The sequence below is a fragment of the Coffea arabica genome, chromosome 9e, assembly GCF_036785885.1.
Source record: "Coffea arabica cultivar ET-39 chromosome 9e, Coffea Arabica ET-39 HiFi, whole genome shotgun sequence".
NCBI lineage: Eukaryota > Viridiplantae > Streptophyta > Magnoliopsida > Gentianales > Rubiaceae > Coffea > Coffea arabica.
The window spans coordinates 37,100,584-37,124,597 of record NC_092327.1 but is presented as its reverse complement, the minus strand read 5'-3'; the positions used below and the strand labels follow the sequence as shown (position 1 = coordinate 37,124,597).

The 24,014-nt window shown below is 37.3% G+C and overlaps 5 protein-coding genes across 5 annotated transcripts; 2 read left to right on the top strand and 3 right to left on the bottom strand.

Annotated features, from left to right (window-relative positions):
- Window positions 1-3,088: 3,088 nt before the first annotated feature.
- On the bottom strand, window positions 3,089-5,400 carry LOC113709271 (uncharacterized). Its single transcript, XM_027231994.2, has 2 exons — window positions 5,101-5,400; window positions 3,089-4,164 (listed from the first exon to the last, which is right to left on the bottom strand). Exon 2 carries the CDS (start codon window positions 4,160-4,162, stop codon window positions 3,197-3,199), a length of 966 nt encoding a protein of 321 aa, XP_027087795.1. The 5' UTR covers window positions 4,163-4,164; window positions 5,101-5,400; the 3' UTR covers window positions 3,089-3,196.
- An 852-nt stretch (window positions 5,401-6,252) lies between these two features.
- On the bottom strand, window positions 6,253-9,647 carry LOC113710682 (WRKY transcription factor SUSIBA2-like). Its single transcript, XM_027233804.2, has 5 exons — window positions 8,974-9,647; window positions 8,618-8,797; window positions 7,642-8,503; window positions 7,344-7,476; window positions 6,253-7,026 (listed from the first exon to the last, which is right to left on the bottom strand). The coding sequence occupies exons 1-5, from the start codon at window positions 9,409-9,411 to the stop codon at window positions 6,285-6,287; spliced, it is 2,355 nt and encodes a 784-aa protein (XP_027089605.2). The 5' UTR covers window positions 9,412-9,647; the 3' UTR covers window positions 6,253-6,284.
- Window positions 9,648-11,239: 1,592 nt separating this feature from the next.
- On the top strand, window positions 11,240-13,190 carry LOC113710166 (seipin-1). Its single transcript, XM_027233012.2, has 2 exons — window positions 11,240-11,988; window positions 12,310-13,190. The coding sequence occupies exons 1-2, from the start codon at window positions 11,374-11,376 to the stop codon at window positions 13,009-13,011; spliced, it is 1,317 nt and encodes a 438-aa protein (XP_027088813.1). The 5' UTR covers window positions 11,240-11,373; the 3' UTR covers window positions 13,012-13,190.
- A 2,509-nt stretch (window positions 13,191-15,699) lies between these two features.
- On the top strand, window positions 15,700-17,585 carry LOC113709313 (UDP-glycosyltransferase 71K1-like). Its single transcript, XM_072065605.1, has 2 exons — window positions 15,700-15,839; window positions 15,965-17,585. The coding sequence occupies exon 2, from the start codon at window positions 15,980-15,982 to the stop codon at window positions 17,414-17,416; it is 1,437 nt and encodes a 478-aa protein (XP_071921706.1). The 5' UTR covers window positions 15,700-15,839; window positions 15,965-15,979; the 3' UTR covers window positions 17,417-17,585.
- Window positions 17,586-17,735: 150 nt separating this feature from the next.
- LOC113709314 (isopentenyl-diphosphate Delta-isomerase I-like) lies at window positions 17,736-22,874 on the bottom strand. The gene is made up of 6 exons (XM_027232055.2): window positions 22,460-22,874; window positions 20,878-20,933; window positions 20,201-20,292; window positions 18,799-18,901; window positions 18,576-18,713; window positions 17,736-18,192 (listed from the first exon to the last, which is right to left on the bottom strand). The coding sequence occupies exons 1-6, from the start codon at window positions 22,771-22,773 to the stop codon at window positions 17,939-17,941; spliced, it is 957 nt and encodes a 318-aa protein (XP_027087856.1). The 5' UTR covers window positions 22,774-22,874; the 3' UTR covers window positions 17,736-17,938.
- Window positions 22,875-24,014: the final 1,140 nt, after the last annotated feature.

Here is a 24,014-nt window from a genome sequence, read left to right as displayed (position 1 = left end):
ATATTTCCCAGTTTTGCTTGATTAGTGCTACAAGGTTCCGTAATGGTACAGACAAATATGATAATGGGCAGCAGTGGAAACCGGTTATAAAGTTATGCGCCTTCTTTATAGTGCACATCCTGAAGGCCATATCTATCTTGATGAATGAATGATACAAGCGAAAGTGCATGTAATACTGTATGCTTCCACAACATGTGAAATATTAAAAATCGAATTTGAATTTGAAATCCAAATTTTGCATAGTGCATCTAACCGTGAAAGTGTATATACTATTATTGTGTATAAGATGTACTTTAATAAAAATTTGTAATGTGTTTTCGCTCAAAGAAGATGAGAAAGAAAGATATAAAGGAGGTAAGATATAAGCGAAAATGTGTACTGGAGGAACGAAAAGGGTATCAAATCACCATTTTTTAATTTATAAATTGTCTGACAATATATGAATTGGTACATCAAACAATGGAATTACGAAGTTTGTATTCGAGGAAGGACTTGGATTGGTTCCATTCAGTTGAGACTGCCAGAAAGCAAATTTCTCCAGAAAAGCAATGAGACCTGTAGTGCTGTTCGTGCTTGGGGCTGTGAAAAGCCCAAGCTTAGCCTATATTATACGTGTTCAGTTTACTCAGGTTCACAAACTATAGACTTTAATTCTTTTTTTTTTTTTTTAAAAAGGCTGTTAAATGAAATTGACTGAATATTAATTAATGGTAGCATAGAGGTTGAAACTTGTATAAACGTATATTAATCATTTTCTATTTCTTTAAAGTAAATATTAGCAAATAGAGAGATGGGACATCTAACATAGATAAATATAGGTCCTGGCATTGTGTATTTTTCGGGCTAATCTAAGAATGAACCAATCTTAGCAGCCCCTAATGTTTAGGTCCCGACTCAGATAAACTAGGCCGTGGACAGAAATATATATATATATATATATATATTTGCCTGTAACGATAGACCTACATTTATTTATTCTATATTATAGGGGAGGAGAATCTGAAGAGGTCCAGAGAAAAATCGGGGCAACTAAATCACTTACCGGCCCAAACAAGTGCACGACGCAGTCGTTCGGTAGCCACTTGAAGTAGCCTGCCACATTTAGTGGCAAATGGTGGGACGCAGGGTTTGAACCCTGACCTCCCACCCCACCAAGCCGTAGACAGAAATACGAGGTTACTTCTTTGCTTTTTTCCCCTAGAGTCCTATCACTAATTATTTAGGCGTTAAATATTTTTAGATTGTAAGCCCATTTGGGGCCTGAAACTTATAAAAGAATTGCGTGAGCAAAAACAAGAATAAAAGCCCCCTAACAGGTGATACACTGCAGAAGCAGTACATTAGGGTTCTTATTATTTGCAAAACCTAAGAGAACCAATTCCTGCAGCCCTCCGTGTACTCGAAAACAAAAGCAGTTTCCCCTTTTCTTACCCCAAAGAGAGAGAGAAAAAAAAAGAAGAGAGAGAGAACAAAAGCAGAGCACATCATAGAGTGCTTTTGCGCCATATAATCATCCAATATCAAAGAGTGAGTTACAAGCAACTTTAAATCCAGATTAAAGAGGCAGTAAATTTATCAAGAAATACTTCTCCGTCTCCATTATTGTAAATTATGAACTGTACAATCCTTACAAAAAATCATATAATTCTTAAAAGAAGAAGACATTTATACTAACATAATCTAGTCTGCTTACTCGTAAAAAAACTACTACTACTATACGTAGATGAAATCAAAAGAGACAAGACTCGTTAATCTATTAAGACCCCTTCACGTTCCCTCATGCATGCATGGATGCATTCTTGTTCTTGCACTGCGGTGGTGGGATTTGGGTGTAGTTCTGCAAACCCCAGACATCATCTTGCCAAACAATCTCTTCTCCATCTCCATAGTTGAGAATATGGTGGTGGATTTCGTCCAACTTCTTGCTGTTCTGGTATTGCCAGTTCTGCAACTCCACCTCATTGCGCACCCACCTTGTCCAACTTTTCATACCCCAAAGTATTTCTTGTCTGTTCTTCTCAAACTCGATGTCTTCGGGTGCCCATTCCCTTGAACCATTCTTCTTCGCTGCTGTTATCTCTTCTGATTTAGACCCCATTAATGCTGTTTTGGCTGTTGTATTTTGCCCTTCTTTTTCTATGGCTGACATTATTGTTCTCTCTTCAACTCTTTAGTATGGAGGCCAGGATGTGTATGCGTTATTGTGTGTGTGTGTGTGTATATATATATATATATTTGCTAAGCGAATTTCAAGTCGGCATCGTTCCCGAATCCGATATGTGCAAGGAAAACTTTTTTCCCGAGAAATTAGAAAACAAGGAAACTAACAAAGTATTGCGGAAGACTTCGTAAAATAAATAAAGACTTAACATGAAAAGAAAGAAAAAAAAAAAAAAAGAGCTGCCTATTTTGCAAGTTTGCGATTAACTACTAATGTGTCAGGACTAGTAAGGAATTTCATAAGTCGAAACCAAATTTATTACAAGTACTAGTGGTAATTTTTTTATACCCATTTTCTCACTATTTGATGTCTTTTCAAAAAACTATTTTAAACTTTTGAGAATTGGCACTTTGAATTTGAGGATGTAGTGCTACAATATCGTTTATTTTTAAGGTAAAATATATAGTAAATGCCTTCTTTGATTTACCAAAAGGACATAGAACCCCTTATTATTCAAAAACACCCAATAATTCCCTTGCATTCTCAGTTTAACTTCTACTTTTAAAAAAAAAAAAAAATAGAACTAACACTTGTTGCCTCTTAGCAAATGCCTAACTAGACAACCTTTTCCGTGTCAAAATTATCGAAAATAAATTGAAACCCAAATCATTAAATTGCCCTAGAAAAAAAAAATGGAAATATTGATAAGATCATTTTGATTAGGTATTTTGAGGCAATCATTTTTTTAAGTGAAAGCAAATTTGGAGAAGGACAGGTTACACATTCTAGCTAGGGTGAGGTGAGACATGCAATTTTCAGTGGCTTGCAGTAGTTGACTATGATGACAAAATTCTCACCATCAGAAAATATACACAAAACAGCTACTAACCAAAAGTATATTAGATTATAACATCTCAAGAAGTCAAAGTACAAAAAATTGAATTTTGGATGATTCAAATAAATCAACCGAAAACCAAAATCTACTAATCCTAGACCATAAAACTAACAGCTGAAAACTATCATGGCAGATCTTCTCTATTTTGGATTCATGAGCTGAAAATCACTGAACCCATAATTTTCATCCCTTTGAGAAGCATACATCTGTGTGGGAGCTCTGGATTGTTGCAAGGAATATTGCAGGTAGAGCGGCATCGGCTGCATTTTGGGAACGTAATAGCAAAATTGATTCCCAACAGCATTATTGCCTAAACTAGAAGTAATATGTTCTGCTGCTGCTGCTGCTGCTGCAGGATCCATATTAAACTGAACAAGGCTCCTACGATCACAGTTATCGTAGCTTATCAGAGGAGCATTAATGCTGCTGGAGGCGCCATTATTCATCCACATCATCATCTGTGGATTCACCATTGAGTTATAATTGTATGAATCTTGAAAGGCTGAATCTAAGCTATGTCTATTTTGATCAAAGGAAGACAAGGGCTGTGGCTGAGGGATTTCGAATAGTGTGCTGCTGTTTCTGCTTCTGCACAAGTACTGCAGGTTGCGACTTGTTTCAGCAAAATAAGTTTGAGTGCCCTTCATGAAATCAACTCTAGCCTTCATAATATCAACTTTTTCCTTCAATAGGTCATCAAATTGTCTCAGTTCTTCCAAAGATAAAAAGTCATATTTTTCGTCCCAGGTGGGGTGCTTGGTTTCAAGATTCTTTTTTCTCAATCTGGCAAGTTCTTCTTCAGCTCTCCTCTTTCTGTTCTGGTAAAAGAAAGAAAAATCAGTGGTTCTGCCCCTGCGATCATCGAGATTTGCCTTCTTAAAGGAGTCAACGAGGCTATCAATCTCCTGAGGATTTTGAGGCCACACTCTTGGTTCAATTGTCTGGTCATCGTCTACGGGGCCAAAAACTATCAAGCATATTCTAACACCACAGAGAGTTGATAATTCACGAGCTTTCTTCTCCAAACCTTTTCTCCTCTTCTCAAACGTTACTCGACGTGCTTTCTTGTTAGTTATCATCTCCATCCGTGCCTTTGCTCGTCCCATCCCTGGAATCATTCATCAGCAGAAGTTAGTCTTTATAGTTTATGCATACTTGAATGTGCCAGAAAAGCACCCAGGCTGGCATTTGTTCCTAATTTGCTCTGGGCTTTCTTTTCTCAGTGAGAATTCTCAAGTTGGAAACTCTTTATTGGTAAGATTCCTGAATTGGGATTTTGGAAGTACTCAGATTGAACATTTAAAAGAAGACGATATATAGGCTCCACAGGAGAACGAAGATAGAGAAATCTGCAGAGATTATATTTGATAGAGCCTGTGTAAAGCAAGGCATCAAAATTCAAGTCACCGGATTTATCAATTGTATCGGTCCTTCTTCCTTTACAATTTTTTCAGCCTCCAGAAACTGGGAAAGGGAATATGGCGTCTAGGCAAGGCAGAAAGGAAGACGAGGAGGATCATGATATTAGGAAAGTGTAGAGACTATAACGATATAAGAACCTTAGAAGACATTAACACCCTTCCTCCTACTATAACATAAGATTAAGAGAATAAGGATGCAGTACAAGATTGATAAATAACAACTGCTACAAATTATTGAAAACTTTAGTTGCTTTTTTGATTGCTTTCCACTCAAGAGAACTTCGTAAACTAGTCATAGTATAAATACACAATTAAACAGGGACAAAGACAATAAGAAAGAAGTTTTTTAGTCTAGAAACAAAAACTAATCTTGAGAAACAAAATCCCACTTGCATAATTAGTACAGGATGCATTAACAGAAGACAGCACTTGACTGACCATATTAGCCTGCAGAAACTTTTCTACATGTTGTTGTGGGCACCAATGTACCAGTGCAACACAGAATCTATGAATTTGTGCAACACAGAATCTAAGAACTTATGCAAGAAGAAGAAAACCAGGGCGAATAATGACTAGTTTCTTATGAATAGACAGGAATGTATAAAGGAAGAAGTCTTGATTACCTTAACTCCTTTCTTTCTTTGTTCCTCGTATGGATGTTGGCTTTTGGTTAGTCATGATTGATACTTATATAGGTGTGTGTATTTGTGCAAGAGAGAGAGAGAGAGAGAGAGAGAGATTTTGGTATCTTTCGATGGAACCCAAAATTATGGTAAGATTGGGAACAGAATCGAGTCAATTACAAAATTGAAGGAAAATTTCTTTGCTTGCCTATTCAGAAATTGTTTCCGTAAAGAGTTACATACCAAAAAGCTAAAAAAGATATCGATTTTTCGGAGGGATGACCCAAATAGGAAATCACAAGCAAAGGGCCTTCGTCGGCTAAATTTTTAGAAATGTGCCGAAAATTAATTAAGTGCTTAACATCATACCCAAATTTGGAAACTTGTGGTCATGATTTGGCCCGTCAAGACAAAATTGGAAAATGTGTGGTCTAAATCTCTTGATCAGAATCTACGTGGATCCACATGTATGTCGGTTTATTCAAATTGTACACAAATTTTACAAGTTTGCCAAAAAAAAAAAAAAAAAGCTTAAAAATTGGATTTGATGATGTACAACTTACCAATATGGTGTAAATCGTCTAGATCAATTGTGCTTGACCATTGTCTCGCCCCGAATCCCTAGTGGCTAGTTTGGAAGTTTTGGAAAGGGGAAAAAAAGAAAGAAAGGAAAGAAGAGAAAGGTAAAGGTAGAAAAGGGCCAAAAAAAAAAAGAGGAACATTTATGTCCATCTTCTTCTCTTTTTGAACTATGCATAAAGTAGAAAAGTGATATTTTATCTTTGGTTGCAAGTGTTTTTAAGTTTTCCTTCCATTTCATCCCACTTTTGGAGGTAAAGAGTGGGAGTGTTTGAAGATGTGGGAGGCCAATTCTGCAACAAGATTAGAAGGCAGAAAATTAGAAACCAAAACTGAAAAGATTGATCTAACTGGTAATTACATAACTGGCAACGACACCTTGATTAGAGCCTACAAGATTAGCATCTATCTTGAACTCCTATCTGCTGGCTACAGAAGCACTTCACTTAAATTGAATTACTGGCATCTGGGGAATGCTGTCCTCATGTGGTACAAAGTTATCATTTAGTGCAATAAACTGAAATCAAATACGTGATTTCACACTAAATAAGGAGAGCAGATGGCTCACCACCAATGTACATATATCAAGACTCTGGGGAAGTCGATTAAGATGGAAAATTTCCATTGGCCCGGCAAAATTCTGTTGAAGATGTCACATTTGAATTATCAGGGGTTGCCAGGCAGGTTTCATACAAGTTATCCTCCTTCTCCTCTTTAGGCCTGAGGAACCTCAAATCACCCTCTGTAATGTGCTGGCATCGGACTGCAGTGGCATTAGGAATTGTCTGGTTATGGTTATAAGAATGAAAAGCATTATTCAGGGCCATGTTTGGTGATGATCTTGGCACATTGATGGGTATTGACATAGGGAAATCGGGCACAACTGGAGGAAACTTCTGGCATGATACGCGACTATCACTGCCGCTGGAGTTCATCAGGAATGTACTATATGATAAAGGATTCTGCAGGGGAGTAGGAGGGAACTTCATTTGGTAGATGGGCGAAGCTCCAATCTGCATATGATCAGTCACAAAATCACCTAGCAAGTTAGACCTCAGGAAGTCATGATTTCCTAATGCTGGTTTCATTTCATAGTGAAGAGGAAGATCCTGAACTTGCAATTCCCTGTTGGAGATGCTAGGATTTCTGGGCACTATCAGGGAAGAGTTAGGATCAGAGACATCAGGGGGCGAATTAGAAGCACTTGGGAGTCCGCTAGTTTTGTTTGTGGGGACTTCATGGTTGTGTTTCCCCTCATATGTTGTTAGTACTGATTTTATATCGTCAGAGGCCCTTTCAACATGCTTCCTTACAGGGCATCCTGCACTCGTGCATTTATAGTAGCTCCTGTTTGCAGCAATGCAATTCGTGTTACATGTAAATACCGAGTTAAAAAGCAACAATACCACTTGTATTATCAGTCTGAAATGGAAACAAGAACTTCAAATTTCCAGTAAACTGGCAAAAAAAAAAAAAAAGAGAGAAAGAAATGATGTAGACAGAAGTCGGAGAGTTGCAGATTCATTACATTGCAGTAAAATGTTATCAAAAGCTCATTTAAGCGTACGAAAAGAACGAACATGTCCAACAACTGAAATGCCTTCTAGTTCAGTAATTTTCTTTTGCATGTCCCTACGTACTTCTTCTAATGAAACTTCACTTACCTTGGGTTTGGATTTCCTTTTACAACCTTTTGTCCATATTTTCTCCAGCGGTACCCATCATCCAGGACATCAATTTCACTTTCTATCTGGACTATGACTCTGGGTTCACGGGTAGACCTCGATGGCAGATATGCTTCTGTTGAGAAGACTTCTTTCTTCCTGATATAAACAAAAGATTGAACAACAAAATGTGCTTATTTTTGTTGCTTCAATAAATAAATGTCAGTACACTAACATGCGAATTCTGAGTTTCCAAGTTCCAACTACTACACGTTAAAGGTTGTAAAACAGAACTGACATTGGAGAGTACAAAAGTAGAAGATAACTTGCCTCCTTTTAGGCTCAGATTCATCTGCATCAGCTTCATCACCCTGAGATGTGCTTCCTTGGGTTGCCCGATCGTCATCTTCCCCATCTTGGTAAGCAGCAGTTAATGCAATCTCTGGAGTTTCAGTCGATCCAAATGCCTTGGCAGATTTTCCTTGAGTGGTTGCTAAAGGATCCAAAATCTCCGTCAAAACAGAAGTTGAAGATGTTCGTTCCATGCCATTTGGTCTCCAATCTGAAGTAATTCTAAAATCCTTACTCCTGATTAGTTGATTATTGAATCTCCAACCTGTCCTGTTTTCAGCTTTTAGACCAGGTTCACTTCCTTCACTTGTTTCCAACATTTCACTCGATTGAGATGGAGGACCTAGGCTTATGCGAGGGTGAGGTTTCGGATGATTATGAGCACCCTTATAAATGATTTCTGTTATCTCGCCATCGTGGGAACGCTCAACCTTCTTCTTCACGGGGCAATTTGAGTTATTACATTTGTAGTAGCTCCTTGGATATTCACTTCCTTTAACATGTTTCTGCCCATACTTCCTCCAACTGTAGCCATCTTCTGCATTTCTGGACATTTCGGCAGCACCTGGATATGTCCCTTTTTGGTCCTCCCGGTGTAATTCTTGTATTCCTGTTTCTGATTTGATACCTTCCCTGAGATGAGGTAATTGATTATTCACGACGCTTATATTTGGTGTTTGCGAGTTCACATGGTTAGCCTTCTGAGGCATAGTCTCGAAAATGTTTGTTTTAATTGATCTTTCTAAGGCACAGCTCTTTACAGAAGCTTCAATTCTAGACTCTGGTGGAGGTTTTGAAGTCATTGGTAGCTGGATACAAGAAATATTTTTTTCGTCAGCTCTAACCATGAATTCAATTTAGTCTATGGAGGAACAGAAAACCTTCCGGAAGTGCATCAAATTGGTGCAGTTTAATAGACATACCTGATTTTCTGAACTCAGGGGACCTGATATAATAGGAGTTGGATCAGCAGGAGGCTTGAAAGGGTTCGAAGTATGAATGGCACTGCCCTTATCCCTATCAGCAGCAGGACTGTCTGAGTTAAGCACAAAGCTGTCATGGTTGGAATGAAGTAATTGAAGGGTTCCAGTAGTGGGAGATGGCTGTTTACATACAAATGAAGAATAAATAAACGCAACGCCAAGCATATATCACAAGCATCCAAAACGCACGTCCAAATAACAATTCATAAACTGTAATCTTTCATCAACATTGAAGAATGTATTCATTTGTTCCTTTCAGGCCCTGATAAAAGAAAGGGAGGGCTGGAGATATGCACCTGAGAATTGGGGAGCATGACTGGTGAGTCTAGCAATGCTGCAGGGCTGAGCCCAGATGGTATAGTAAGATAGGGTGATCGAACAAGAGGCGAAGATGGAGAAGTGGAAACTTCAAACTTAGCCACATTGATTCTTGAAGCATCAAAACCAAACTTCGCAGCCCTTCTTTCTGCAATACTTCCTCTGAATTCCACCTCTGGTGAAGATGAAGAAGATGATTTCTTGGACTGATCATCCAAATGCATGTCATTATTACAATTTTCATTATTGTTAATATTGATACTACTGTTATCTGAAGCGCCATTTACACCGTTAGTGCAAATATCACCAATGTTATTCCTTTCTGTCTCACCATAATCCTCTCCGGGCTTGGACTCGAATTCATCGACAACCACCAGAGCTCCCCAGTCATTAAAAGTTTCCCCATTCACTTCCATCTCCAACAGAAAATAATGGTCTACACTTCTACCACATCCCCGTACACCAAAGTCTTTCTGCAGGGCAAAACAGAAAGAAAACAAAAACACAGTATCAATCAAGAAACCCCAGCTCGGAGGGTTTCAAAAATCCGATTGATACTGTGTAATGCGATTCCTTACTAGCTCGCTAGCTTAGCTAGGGGTTTCTATGATTGGCGATGGCAACGTATGATGTCCCTGTGTGCTGAAAAGGTCGAAACAGGCACACTACTAATCAATCACAATCTGTAAATTAGTTTCCTCAAGTCAAGAAAACAAAATTTATATGAACAAATGGTTGGCCTTAAAAAAACTCTTAGCTTAACCCCATTTTTACGCATTGACAATCATTTTTGTTGTTCTTTTTTCTAGAAGCAAAAAGAAGAAAGGGGCCTGTTTCTCATGACTTCATATTTATGTGATATTGACAAGGAAATAGAGGTGTCGTGAGCTGCTTTTTTCCCTGTTGCAGATACATTTGTGCTTCTTTATCATGGATTTAGTTAGGGATGAGCGAGTGATATGGAGATTGTATGGCCACCCGGGATACTGATGAGGGGAGGTTTAGATACATAAATGTAGGTTCCGGACTTGTTGGCATCTTGTAGAATCCAGCCCACATGTAAAATATTAGCCTCCTAAATTTCGGGTTTTGTTGCACAAATGTAAACCTTGAATTCGAGGATTTTGTTGCACTAATGAAAATCTAAAGACAATTGGTAGGAATATGCTTATATACCCAAAAAAAAAAAAAAAACAAAGGAAAAAGAAGAAGGAGCAATACATAATCTACCGAATGACTGTCAATAGGATTATAGGGAACCATTTTTTTTTCTTTTAATAAAATATAGGCTAATATTATTAATAAACTAGTTGAAAATCGTTTAACATGATTTTTTTAATAAAAAAAAAAGCTGTACTAATTGCAGAAAACAAATAATAAGAAATAGCTAATATGGAACTCTATGATAAGTTTTGAAATTAAGACTTTTCATTTTAAGAAAACTAACTTTGATTAGCAATATATTGTAACCTTTCATAGATTAAATAGTGGAACTTTATCCTTTTCATTTGGTCATAATCCAAAGTGAATGTGCATTAATAGGACATTAATCTTACGTGCACGCGTTGGAATTGGTATGAGTATTTACTTTATCATACACTGTGCATTAATTTTGACTTGTGACAGTTCTTCTTGGAGTCACTTTTACTTTTCAGTAGTATTTCTTCAATGCATTAATGTGTTGAAAAATTCTCTAATTACTACAGCTCATTTAATTGCTAACAGCTCCATACATAACACTTTCGCATCAAAATCCATTCAAACGGATTAGGGATAGATACAATTGTACTTTTTACATGATAGAGCGTATATTTATATAGTTTCGTTGTGCTTCATGTAAATTTTATTTGTGTACGCCATGCATAAATACAATCGCGTCTATAAACGTACACTAAATTGTAATTGAAGTATGATAACCATATGCCCAAATGTGCCTAGCTTCCCAAATTCCTATTCAAACAATGAAGAAAGACAGAGATCTTAGGCCCCGTTTGAACTTGTGTCATTTTTCGTGATCACATTTTTCTATTATCTTTTTTCCTTATATATATCAAATCGTTATAATAATTTTTTTAAAAAAAATCCAAGAAAATGCATTCCAAAAAAGGCCTTAGCTACCCAGCTAGCCGAAGACTTTCGCTTTCATTACACGTATCAGCTGTTCTCTTGCATGTTGTACAAGTGGTCTCAAGTGTCAGCCCAAGGCGGCTAAGTCAGTCTGGTGTCCTTCTTGCTCAAAAAAGAAAGGAAAAAATGAAATTTTCCCTCTGGCTTTCGAACGGAGTAACTGTGGGATCGTCTTGATTACTGAACCTTATATATCAATGTAAGCAATCCCAAACAGCTTGGAATTGGATCGCTGTTCTCCAATAATATTGATGGAAGAGGAAGAAGAGGAGGTATTGGTGAAGAATTGTTTTCCCATCCCAAATCCTACGTTGTACTGGTTCACAAAGCTGGTAATCTTGCAGGCAGACGTATTCTACAACTGCTTGGTTGTTCTGTTCTCACCCTTCCTCTTTCTGCTATCCCTAATTTCTGAGACCTCCCAGTCCCACTACTATCCACCTCAAGAAAGTAAAGAAAGTAAATTAACAGCAGAATCAGCCGTGCATGCGGCCGCTGGAGTCCCTTCCAAGCTGTTCCGCGGATGCGGCGTCTTGCTGAACAAGGTGTTTCTTGGCTTTCTTGGTGCAGTTCATGTTTGCAAGATTCTGATGCTTCTGTTAGTCGTGGCTGTGATTTTGGGAGTTGGGTTGGTGCGATTTTGGGCGGAAGAGCCTGTTTTTATTGGGGAAAGATTGCATTTCGACTACACCAAAGCCCATCCGGTGGCAGCCTTCTCTTTTCACTGCGATAGCGGGTGTCAAGGATATACGCATCAGATTAACTACAAGAGGAATATGGGTGTGCCCGTTGGGCATACCTTTTATGTTTCTTTGGTATTCTTGATGCCTGAATCTGATTACAACAGAGAGATTGGGTTGTTCCAGGTGCGTGTACATATATCCACCTCTTTCAAGTTTTCCCGCTTAACTCAATATATTTCTTGTGGCTTTCTATTTGTTTTGTCCCAAGGATTAGTACGTATTTGTTCTTTATGCTGCGAAACCCTGCGAGTGTGCATGTGTTGTTTAATTACAATACATAGAAGTTTAGGGTGCATTATCAAGGACATGTATGGGGCATACATTATGCAATTGCTGTCATCTTGAACTAAACATATTTGTTTGTTAGTCACTTCTTAGGTGCATTATCGAATGAAATTTGAAACTAAACATGCAGTGAGTGAATGACTTTCTTAATTCACTCAGGTCACTGCAGAAGTCATATCGAGGAATGGAAACATAATGGCAAGATCAAGCCATCCTTGCATGTTGCGGTTCAGAAGCTGGCCAATCCGGACGATGCAAACATTTCTTATGGGCTTACCCTTATTGTTGGGAATCAGGGCCGAAACTCAAAAAGTAACAGTCCCAATGTTAAAGCACAAGGAAGATTTTCCCAGGACTGAGGCCATAAAAGTAACTTTGATTCCCAGAGCTGGAACTGATTTTCTTCCACAGTTATACGAGGCCGAAATCCTTCTGAAATCTGAGCTTCCCTGGGCTAAAGAGCTGGTTCATAGATGGAAGTGGACATTTTACGTGTGGACTTCCATGCATATATATGTCTTTCTGCTTGTGATTCTCCTCCGCTGCTCTAGACCTCTCATTTTACCGGTGATGAGGAAAAGTCCCAGCAGTACGAATAGTAAGCAGGAGTCAGAAGTCAAGGCATCTTCGGAACAAACAGAGGAAAGGTCGTCAAGAGATGAAAGGTATGCGTCGGTTACATTGAGAAGATGGCAGGAAAACAGAAGCAAGAGGAAAGCAATGCTTCCCCACCAAGACATTGCGGAAACAGAAGTATCATCTGCTTCAAGCACTAGATTAACCAGGGAGGAAACAGGTGCAACATTGGAAGATGATGATGAAGATGATACAGGGGATTCAGAATCAGTGTGCTGTTGGTGATCTAGAAGAATAAATACAAGAGGTATAGAATTGAGAGTCTTCGCGCTACTGCAATGTGTAATCCAAATTCTATTCTCCAGGAGATTGTATTAGTCGAACTTGCTATATATCTTGAGGCATCTCTTCAACCAAGAAGCAGCTCTGGGAATCAAAGGTATATTCCTGAAGCATTATGGCGATATGAACTCTTTAAGTCACATGCCTATAGAAAATTTAGAAAAAAAAAAAAAAATTACCGAAAACACAAGGCAAATAAAAAGAGGAAGACAAGTTGAGAAGATTTGTGATGGCTGGTGAGAGTAGTAAAGTTAGTCGTGCATGGATAGAAATAAGATGAAAGTCAAAGAGAAATATGAAAAATATGGAGTTAGTGGTACATTGGACTATGTAGTTTCCTAATTGAAGTTAGACGTATGCCTAAGGATGGGTTTCAGGCTTTGTGTCTTTAGATTTTTCTCAAAGGCAAAAAAGATAGCTAAAAATCCTAAAATATGAAAGAATAAGAAATAGAAAAAGGACAGAAAGGTCAAAACTATGAGAACAAATTTCTTCCAAAATGTTTGAGTGCTTCATTTTGTAAACTTTTGAAACATATGCATTTGAATATTTTTGTATTTAATTAACCCATTTGCAACTAAAAAAAATTAATCTACATGACCTTTTGCTTGAATCTTGAGCTTTTCTAAACTTTTTAAAATCTTAGAACATATTGGACTAAACATTTTAATAGCATAGCAACATCAAACTTTTGCACATCTACAAGAGAGATTGACAAGATAGTGTCTAGAGCTCTTTATTTGTCTTATGTGTTACTAAAATATTTTTGAAAAACCAACAATTTGTTGTTTCCATATTTTAAGAATTTTTGTATGTTAAATAAGTGAAAATCAATCTGCAATCTTTGTACTTTAAAGAGTTTATGAAGTACTTCTCTTCTTCTTTTTTTTTTTTTGTTTAATTAGCTGTCTTTTATTCGTAAAACTTAACAAAAATTGGAGTTAGATACTCTACGAAAAAACCCTTTCATTGAACTACTTTTTACATTTTTCTAGAAAGAGTAAATGTAATTTTATTTTTTCATAGCAAATATATACAAGAATAATTTGGTTCTACTTCTGGCAATGACTCATATATAGCCTTACAAAGAAATTACATGCATTTTTTTTTCCTTTAGCAGCAATTCTAGAAAGAAATACTAAGTAAAACTCAGCACCTATAATAATCTTTTGCTGCAATAATCTTCCATGGAGAAGAAATATGTGAATAATAGTGCAATGAGGCAAGTAAAATGAAAAGCATATCCATTAGCAAAGAGGAACTGAAATATAGATCTTCTCATGTAGGAAAGGAAAAAAAAAAAATAAATAAGCGATTAGGGCTCTTGAATATATAGGATTATGATTAAGCAAATATTAGCAAGCAATTTTCCTGAGGTAAATATAATATAACATTAAGAAGCCATTTCATTTGACGGCACAAGAACTATTTGGTTACAAAGTATGGATGAATTCAAACTCAAGAAATTTGTCAATTAGATTGCGAAAACAATCCACATAATTAGCTAATCAATTTCTATGCTATAGCTTACCATATCAAGAACATTATCCATGCTAGCACACAAAAACTCAATGAAATCTTTCTTTTTCCTTTTTTTTTTTTTTGCTTTATCGATTTAAATGTCTCCAATAAATATGTCTTAAGTGCCAATTGATCAAAATTTAATAAAATTTGGTAAATCATAAAATTAAGGGTATTGGTGGCAAGCTTTTTAAGCTAAAGCATGAACCTAGATAATAATATATATTTTTCTTCTATTGTTGAAAATATATATGATTGTAGTTACTTCTAAAAAGTATCAATCAAGTTAAGGTAATCAGCAAGGAAAAAAAATAACTAAATAATAAAAGTAGAACCTAACACTAGGTTGAAAAATGGAGAAGACTATGGATCAATCAACTATGAGTTCAATGAAACATATAACAGTACAAAATTGCTATAAAATAGTTCAACAAAGGACAAGATAGATAACAAGAAGAGGAAGAAAATAATGCAATGAATTATATTGTCTTTACATAGAATGCATATTTAGAATATTTTCTATTCCTGAATAATATACACTAAAATCTCTGATCTTATTGATTTTGTAAAGCAAAACGTGCTGGATGATTTTCAACATATTAAGTAATAAAATATCTTTTTTATTTTTGAAAAAAAAAAAAAAGTGAAGAAGTCCGGTTTCAATATCAAACACGTGCAACGCACGTGTATTTTGCTAGTCTACTATATTATATTTGGAAGAAATCACACCCTAAAACACAAGATTTCTTATGTTGACTAAATTAATTACTTACTTCTTACGGTGAATATTTTCTTGCGTATGTCAAAGTGCTGGAAAATATGCCATTGCTTCCATCTACAAATATTATAGCATTCATTCACCGTGGGAAGTATACAACCACCACCACCACCACAAGAACACACCTAATACTCGACAACAACGGTCATTATTACAGAAGGGCATAGATTAGAAAACTTCTACATATATATACACGTAGCTTTTGTTTAACTTCAGTGATGCTTTTACATCAAACTGCTTATTTATTCCTCCCTGAGTCCATGTTTGGTTGGTTTTTTAATTTGAGTAAAGCAAAGCTACCAATGAAACGCATATCTAATTTTTCCGGGACAAATCATGTAATGATGATGCCCTCTTGAGTGCGAAGACGGCGCATTTGGAAAGTCAAAAAAGTTGACATCACACCAAGAAGATAAGATTTCTAACAGGCCATGTGTACAGAAGATAAGATTTGCTTAGCCAGAAAGCCGTGGTAAGTTTTTTTACAGACCATGATTGCTTTGCTTCCGTCCAAAATCTGTGGAAGTGTGTCGTTATCATCGCCACAGGATGCAAAGCGCTTCTTCTAAGACTCTGAAGTGTTTCCAATTTCCATAGAGCTAAAGAGGATTAATGAATCCTCCAGAGATGAAGAAATCAGAGTTAGTTTTTGTCCCTGCACCGGCAAGAGGTCATATAGTATCCACCATCCAGTTCGCAAAGCTGCTTCTTGAAAGAGATGAAAGAATTTCAATAACCGTTCTGGTCATAAAGCGCCCACATCCTCCGAACCTTGATTCATACATTGAAGAATTCGCAGCCTCCCATTCTAATATTCGATTCGTTCATCTCTGTGACGTCGATCCACCACCTCCGGAGTTGTTGAAGTCAGCTGAGAATTTCCTGTCCATTCACATAGAGAAGCACAAATCCCTTGTCAAAGATGCTATAAGCAACCATGTTGTGTCAGGTTCAAGCACTAAACTTGCCGGGCTAGTCGTTGATTTGTTTTCCACCCCAATGATAGATGTGGCAAATGAGCTTGGCGTTCCTTCCTACGTTTTCTTCCCCTCTAGCGCTGCTTTTCTTGGACTTATGCTATATCTCCCAACTCGACATGCCCAACTTGGGACTGAATTTAGCATTTCCAATCCTGATTCGACTATTCCAGTCTATGCCAACCCGGTACCCTCGAGGGTTTTACCATCTTTTCTGTTTGATAAACAAAATGGTGGTTATTCATCAATGCTACATCATGGCACACGGTTCAGAGAGACGAGGGGTTTCATCATAAACACCTTTGCAGAGTTAGAACCTCATGCGATTGAGTCGCTGGAATCCCGCAAGGAATCAGCTGCAATTTACACAGTTGGACCTCTGCTCAACCTTGAGCTTCAAGAGCATTCCCAGTCTGATCAAAAGGTTATGAAATGGCTTGATGACCAGCCCTCTTCAACTGTGGTGTTTCTCTGCTTTGGAAGCCTGGGCGGTTTTGAGCCACCCCAGCTTGCAGAGATGGCAACTGCACTCGAGCGAAGCGGGCGTCGATTCTTATGGTCTATCCAGGCACCTCCGCTGAAGGACTTGAGAGTAAAACCGGCTGCGTATACCAATTTTTCGGAGATCCTCCCAGAAGGGTTCCTAGAAAGGACACAGAACAGAGGATTGGTGTGTGGTTGGGCACCACAAGCGGAGGTGTTGGCCCATGAAGCAGTTGGAGGCTTTGTGTCTCATTGCGGGTGGAATTCCATACTGGAAAGCTTGTGGAATGGTGTACCAATTGCTACATGGCCTATATACGCTGAGCAACAATCCAATGCATTCCAGCTGGTAAAGGAATTGGAATTAGCAGTGGAATTGACACTAGATTACCGAATTACGAGTTCTGATAAGCTTGTAACGGCGGATGCAATTGAGAAGGCAATAAGGCTTCTGATGGATTCTGAAAACCCTGTAAGAAACAGAGTCAAGGAGGTTGGGGAGACTGGCAGGAAGGCGTTGAAGGATGGAGGCTCTTCCTTCCTCTCAGTTGGACGCTTTATCGAAGATGTGCTGGTGGTAAAGAAATGATGAAGAATTCACGTATGCTCTGAAGTAGCTCGCTTTGAAAGGTATCAAAAGCCCCAATTTGGGTGTTGGCCTTTCGTAGTCTGTAATAGAATAGATGCCAGATTAAGATGCTTTTTCTAAGTGTCAAAACTCAATAAGTAACGAGTGGGAATCTGTTCAAAAGCCCCAATTCGTCTAGTGTTTTCCCCACGAAAGCTTATGCCACACCTCAATTGTTGAAAAACACAAAAGTCTAATTCAACATGTCTGCGTGTAGAGCAACCAAGTTGCTTCAGGATAACAAATCAAACGAATTCCAACTTTTCAAAACCGCTCGAAATTGCGAAAAGCCAACAGAAACTTCAGTGATTTTTTTTATTTCATACAAAATCAAGAAACATATATAATACAGTTCGTACAGTTATTAAACTCACTCAAAGCCTGAAACAGGAAAAAGATATAAACTAGCAATGTAAAGCCTTATGCATCTTCCTACAGTTATCACACCTTCAAACTTATTAGTCACGAACCAGAGCTAACAGCTCAAGTCAGCTTGTGAATGGTTTTCATATCAACTGCATCCAAGAGTGTCCCTTTCTCAACATGTTCCCACCACTTGAACAAGAAATTGTCAACCACCAGTCTGAACCAAGGGGACAGCTTGAGACCCTCCTCACCAGCATCTGCTTTTCTCAAAAGCTCTTTCAACTGCTCCCGATTGATGTACTTCACATCAGCAACTTCATCTGGGTTGGGATTCACCTTGACATCCCGAACAATGAAGAGAAGGTAATCAACTGCAAGTTACCAGAGATGTATTACTAAAAGTACACAATTGTAAGAAACAAAAGGATGCAGTGGCTGGTTGAATAACAGATTGACACGAGGCAAAATCTGAGGAAGCAGAAAATCAGGTAAAAAATCTTGAAAAGTTACACGAGCCAAACTTCCCCAATAAAAGGAGATGGTTCTAAGAAAGAGAACATAGACCTCTGAGTCAAGCTTGTCACCAGTTAATCTACTGCATTAGGATATTTTGATGCGACACTTCAGATGCAATAAAAATGGTGAACTTGGACAGAGAAAATCACTGTGGAATGTAGACAAAACATACTACATGTACTCACAGAGGGAATGACTGATCAAACATGCTAAGCGTCATTATAAAAACATTTCTTACGTTCATGCTCTCCCCACTTCCCGTCAGATGGGGCTTTGTAAAGCATACGACCCAAAGGGGTAAACTTATCGACTGGCAAATCTTCAGCTGGAATACCCAGCTCATCCAAAAGCTTCCTTTGTGCAGCATTCCTCACTCCTAAGAAGTTACTACATACATAAGATTGAGAAAAAAGCTGAATTGCCAAATTCACATCTCAATTAGAAATAAACAATAGATGTACCAAGAACATTCTCTTCAATAAGTTCTGATTCACGGTACAGTGGATGGCTGCAGCAGGTGTTTGTCCATACTAGAGGAAAAGTTACCTTGGTTGCAGATCGTTGCTGCAAAAATAAGATATTTAGTCCAAGGCCTAGTGAAGACGAAAATGGACAAATGGAGCAAGCAAAGAACTGGAATGCTAGTCAGCATACTTAGGTATAGTCATGAAATGGATTAATACTTGCACAAGATCAAAGTCCTAGAACATGCTGAACGTAAGCACCTTTGTTTACACCACATTAAAATATAACTGTATCCCTTATAAGAGAGGATTGCAACCCCAAAAGATGTTCCAAAGAAATGGTAGGACAGAATTAAAACACCTGAATTGTTAATGATGCATAGATACTGTTTGAGGACTAGAGTTTTCACAATGGCCAGCTCTTGGTTGGTTATAAACGTCATCCTTATCAGATTTCCAAGATCTCTCAATACTTCCAATCAAGGCTGCCAGTTGAGGAAGCCCATCTTTACTGATTAAAATATTTGGCAAGATTTTAACTAAAATGCCTGAAATGGTGTTATGTTACCAAAAGCTTGTATAGTTTCACCCGCTATCACCACCTTTAGATTTTTGAGATTATGTGAATTTTCGCATTATACAATGCATTCTTGATGGATGACCACAGGTAAGAAACCTGATCCCAGGATCTGGGAAGTAACATTTGAGCTCTAACTTCATTGCATGCTTCTCTCTTTTCATTTAAATGCGAGTCAAAGCTCAACTACTCCATGATTACACATAGCAAATAACAATTTTTGTTCTTTCTTTAAGCACGTAAAAACTTTCAGATAATATGAGCATGAAGTTGAGTATCTTAGAAGTTATTTTCTGCATGAAAATAACTGACAACACATGCAAGTATGTATCCTATTTCCACTATGAAGAGAAAAAAGTCCTATTTCCATGGAAATTTTATAATCATTTGTAGCCCGCCTTGGAATCTGGCAAGATTCTTAACTTAAACATGGATCGAACACATGAATAGAATTATTGCTTATTGTCTGTGAGTGTCTCAGGTACAATCAGTAAGGAGGCAAGTGCATATAGGATTTCACCTCTTGGCAGCATATGTCGTCATTTTGTAAATTACAATTGATAAATGTAATACGTATGCTGGTCCCTGAATACTCATGAAATGAGTGATAACAACGACCCACTAAAACCATTGAGACATTGTTAAGGAGGCACTAGGCACATTGTCTCTAAAAGTCAGGATTCAGGAGAGAACAGGGACATTAAATGGAATCTAAATTTTTTAAAATGCAATGTCAAAGATGTTCTGAAAATGGAGAGGGGAAACAAGTCCCAATTGACTCTTACATCACATGAACCAGCAAACATCATTTGCAGTGCATACCTGAAGAAGTAACTCAAACTTTGAGTTGAATAAGAATACGCTAAAAGCTCTGTGCAGCAAATTTTCAGATTCAATTTTTTCCATCAAGTGGCCTGCATATCAAAAACTACCATATTTTAATTGTCCAGATAACGTAAAAGCATCCTTAGCCTACACTATAGTATGTGAAACTAACAAAATCTTAATCATACAGACTCAAACTACTCCACACAAGGCTTTGTAAGTTTCTGTGACTTCAGAAGCCCATCATGTGCAATTAAATTTTGTACAATGCATATGACTGAGATGAGATCTCAGATTTTATTGGACTGCCAGATCTCGACTAACTACTAATTATCCAAGTGATGAGATATTAGCAAGAAAGTGAACATAAGAGGGAATTAGGATCAATGTTAAAGAAGCTGGAACTCAAAATAAACCAAAATAATGCTAATGCTTTGACGGTAAGCCATACTTGCCACAAAGTGATGAGAAAATAGCACTATTTCTGAAGCATATAAAACCATGGTTACGAACAATGACACAGAATCAACTTGGCAAGACAGGAAATCTATTGTTAGCCAGTGAATTGGAACCATCCAAATATACATAAATATCTAGATTTAGCAGGTGAATGTGATACAGGGAGAGAGGGCGGAGAGAGAGAGAGAGTAAAATGAAGAAAAGCACCAACTTACAATTATATTTGGTATCATGACCAACAACACGATCATTCTCATCTACCAAAATGCATCTGCAGGATCAAGAATCATACGATTGGGTCAAAACACTGAAAGACAGAAAGAAATGGGAAAGAAATAGGATGCATGGGAATTGAAAGTTAATGAAACTCATCCACATTCAAAATTTTGACATAAACTGGGAAAATTTTTCATTTTTTAAATTAAAAATTTCAACACAACTAGTCCACATCATGCCATCATGTTGATGAGGCATTTCATCAAATTAGAGCACAAAATTTGTTAATAAGAACTTCTATCTCATGACATGCCTTTTCTCATTTGCTTTAACGATTTAAAGTAGCTTTACAAGGAAAATATTTCTGGAAAAAACAATTTTAAAAAGATAAAAGGCTACTTTTGTCTGAGAATACTTAAAAAGCAAAACAAGAGGTCCTTCTTAAAGCTCAAACAAAATAAAAGCAACGATTAGGGGAAAAATATCAGCCGACTGCAGTAGAGGAAAAGTAAGCAGTAAACAGCTATCGTACACAATACAAACAAAACCATCAGGAATGATCAATATGCCCAGTATCGTTCTGTCAACTTAACCATATTCAGATTTCCAAAGAGTGAGAAAAACAAAAAAGAACAACAGAAATCTGCAGAGACTTTTTACAGTCAGATTTGCAAGAGTTCTTTTCCAAAGATAAAATGCTGGATACTTGATATTTCATCATATTAACCCAGAAAATGGTATAATAACCTTACGCACTCTAAAAGTGCGCTGATTTCTATATACTGGGACAAATCACCTAACAAACTTCAGATTGGGAATATTCACGAGTCAGGAAAAGCTCATAAAACCAATTTCACCCAAACAAATTTGATATTTCTTCCGTTGTACATAAATCATGAAGAACAGCAATAATGTAAAGAAAAGAACTTCCTCCTAGAGGAAAAAAACTGCTCGAGTGAAATTAGTAAAGTTTTAGCTCCATTTGATTTATAGGTCAAGAAAAGAAATCAAAGAAGGGCTTCATTTCCTTCTTTACTTTTTTGGCCCGTCTTCAAAGTAGCATATGTCAATTCAGATTTGTCCCATCAACACGGATCCGTGTATCCTTTTTTTTCCCCTTGACAAAGAAATTTCAAACAACAAAATCTCTGCGAACCTAATTCACCACTTTCAACCCAAACACGGATTAGACTGTTCATTAACTTTTATTCGTGCAAGACAAGAAATTTAAATTTTTTCAAAAGACTTGTTGGAGATTCTAATTAAAATTCAAAACACTCTAATAAAATCACAACCAAAACAACAATGAGAACAAAATGAACGGATGATGCCATTCCTCTCCTCTTTACACGGATTCAAATCTAAAATCTCAAAACTGACCTAACTAAGCCACATGAAAATCGTAAGACTTACGTCCACACAGCACGAATATATGATCTTAAAAAATTCGAGAAGCTATATTAGAACCCAAAAAAAAAAGCATCCGAAGCAACTTCCGCGCTCGCAGGCAAACCGGAGACCACATAAAAGGTAAAATGTTAAAGGGAACAGGCGTAGAGAAATAAGAAGAAGGTTATTAACTCGTCTTCGAACATGAGGCGTCTCTGGACGACGTCCATTGCCGCATCGGCAATTGCATCACCCATGACTGTGGAGCTGCTGGTGGATGCTGTAACTGCGGACATGCGCGAGAACGAGGAGGAGGCAGAAGAAGACAGCGAGCTCCGACAGAGAGGTGATGCGGCAGCGGAGAGAGTTTGTTTGAGGAAGGAGGTAGCAAATGGGGAATGAGATCTGAGGACTGGAAATGTCGAGGAGGAAGTGGGGGAAGAGGAGGAGAGTGAGATCCTCTTGAGGACGGTTTGAAAACGAGGAGTGGTGAATGTGGAAGACATTTTCTGATTTCTCTCTTTCTGAATGGCTTTTGTAGCCAAGAAAAAGGCCAAAGTCTGTTGGGTGGGACTGTGGGAGGTTGGAGGTGGCTCGGCACCTACCTGGCCGTTCGTCAGGATATAAATGAGGGGCAATTTCAGAAGCCTCCCTCGAGTTTTTTGACAATTTCACTTTTAGCCCCTTTGAGATTTTGAAAATTATACATACCTCTCTTTAGATTCTTATTTTAATGACAAAAATTATTCAGTGGTCAAAATTTTTGAATGAATTAACCATACAACATCACAAATCCACTTTCAATACTCATCTCTACTATTCTAAACCTTTCATATTCTCGCATCCTAAATCATAATATCACTATCTTCGTTACCATCACCATCATCAACTCCTGAATTCTAAAACCTCAATTTAAGTGAAAAGAAAAAGAAAATTGGCACCATTAGGTTCAAAAAAATCTCACCAACTGCATTAATATGACGCCTTATCCTTCAAATATTGGAGCACCGACATCAGCCTTGTCCCGCTTAAACACCTTTCAGCCACATATTCTTTTATTCAATTTTAGATCCTCTAAGCAAAACTTAATTTTTAATATGTTTAAAAATGTGTTTATGACATAATTGATTATTCCATGAGTGAACATTGTCTTTGTTTCCGTTTCATGTCTAATTGTGTGAAATGCGCATTCATGTGCACAAGATTAGGAGCATATTATTTTATTGCATGAAAAATATTGATATGCTAAGGTTATTATGATCATTTTATAAGATTAAGGGAGTTAGGTGCAACATTAAAAATTTTAAAGGTATTAGATGAAATTATTAGAAACATCAAGAAATGTTTCTGAATTATCCCTGTCAATAATACTACATAGATGTACACCGTGCCAGAACGGTTGATAGGAGAATCGTACGAGCTGATTTTATACAAAATGTACAAGATGTAACTTTATATGTACACGATGTAATTCACTTTCAATAACGTTTAACTATAAAACAAAATTTTATACTTTACACATAATGTAAAAAATAATATACAAGATACAATTTGAATCTTACATTTTTTTTTAATCAAATTTTAGCCATGGTAGTTGCATCTTACAAGCTTTCCTGCCCCTCCTCCTACATAGACAGAGACGAGAAAGTAAGAAAAGTTGTAGACCTTTGATAGTTTAAAGGCGTAGGTGGGGACAATTATAAAAAAATGTATAGGTTGGAACAATTATAAATTTAGTTTTGTCAAG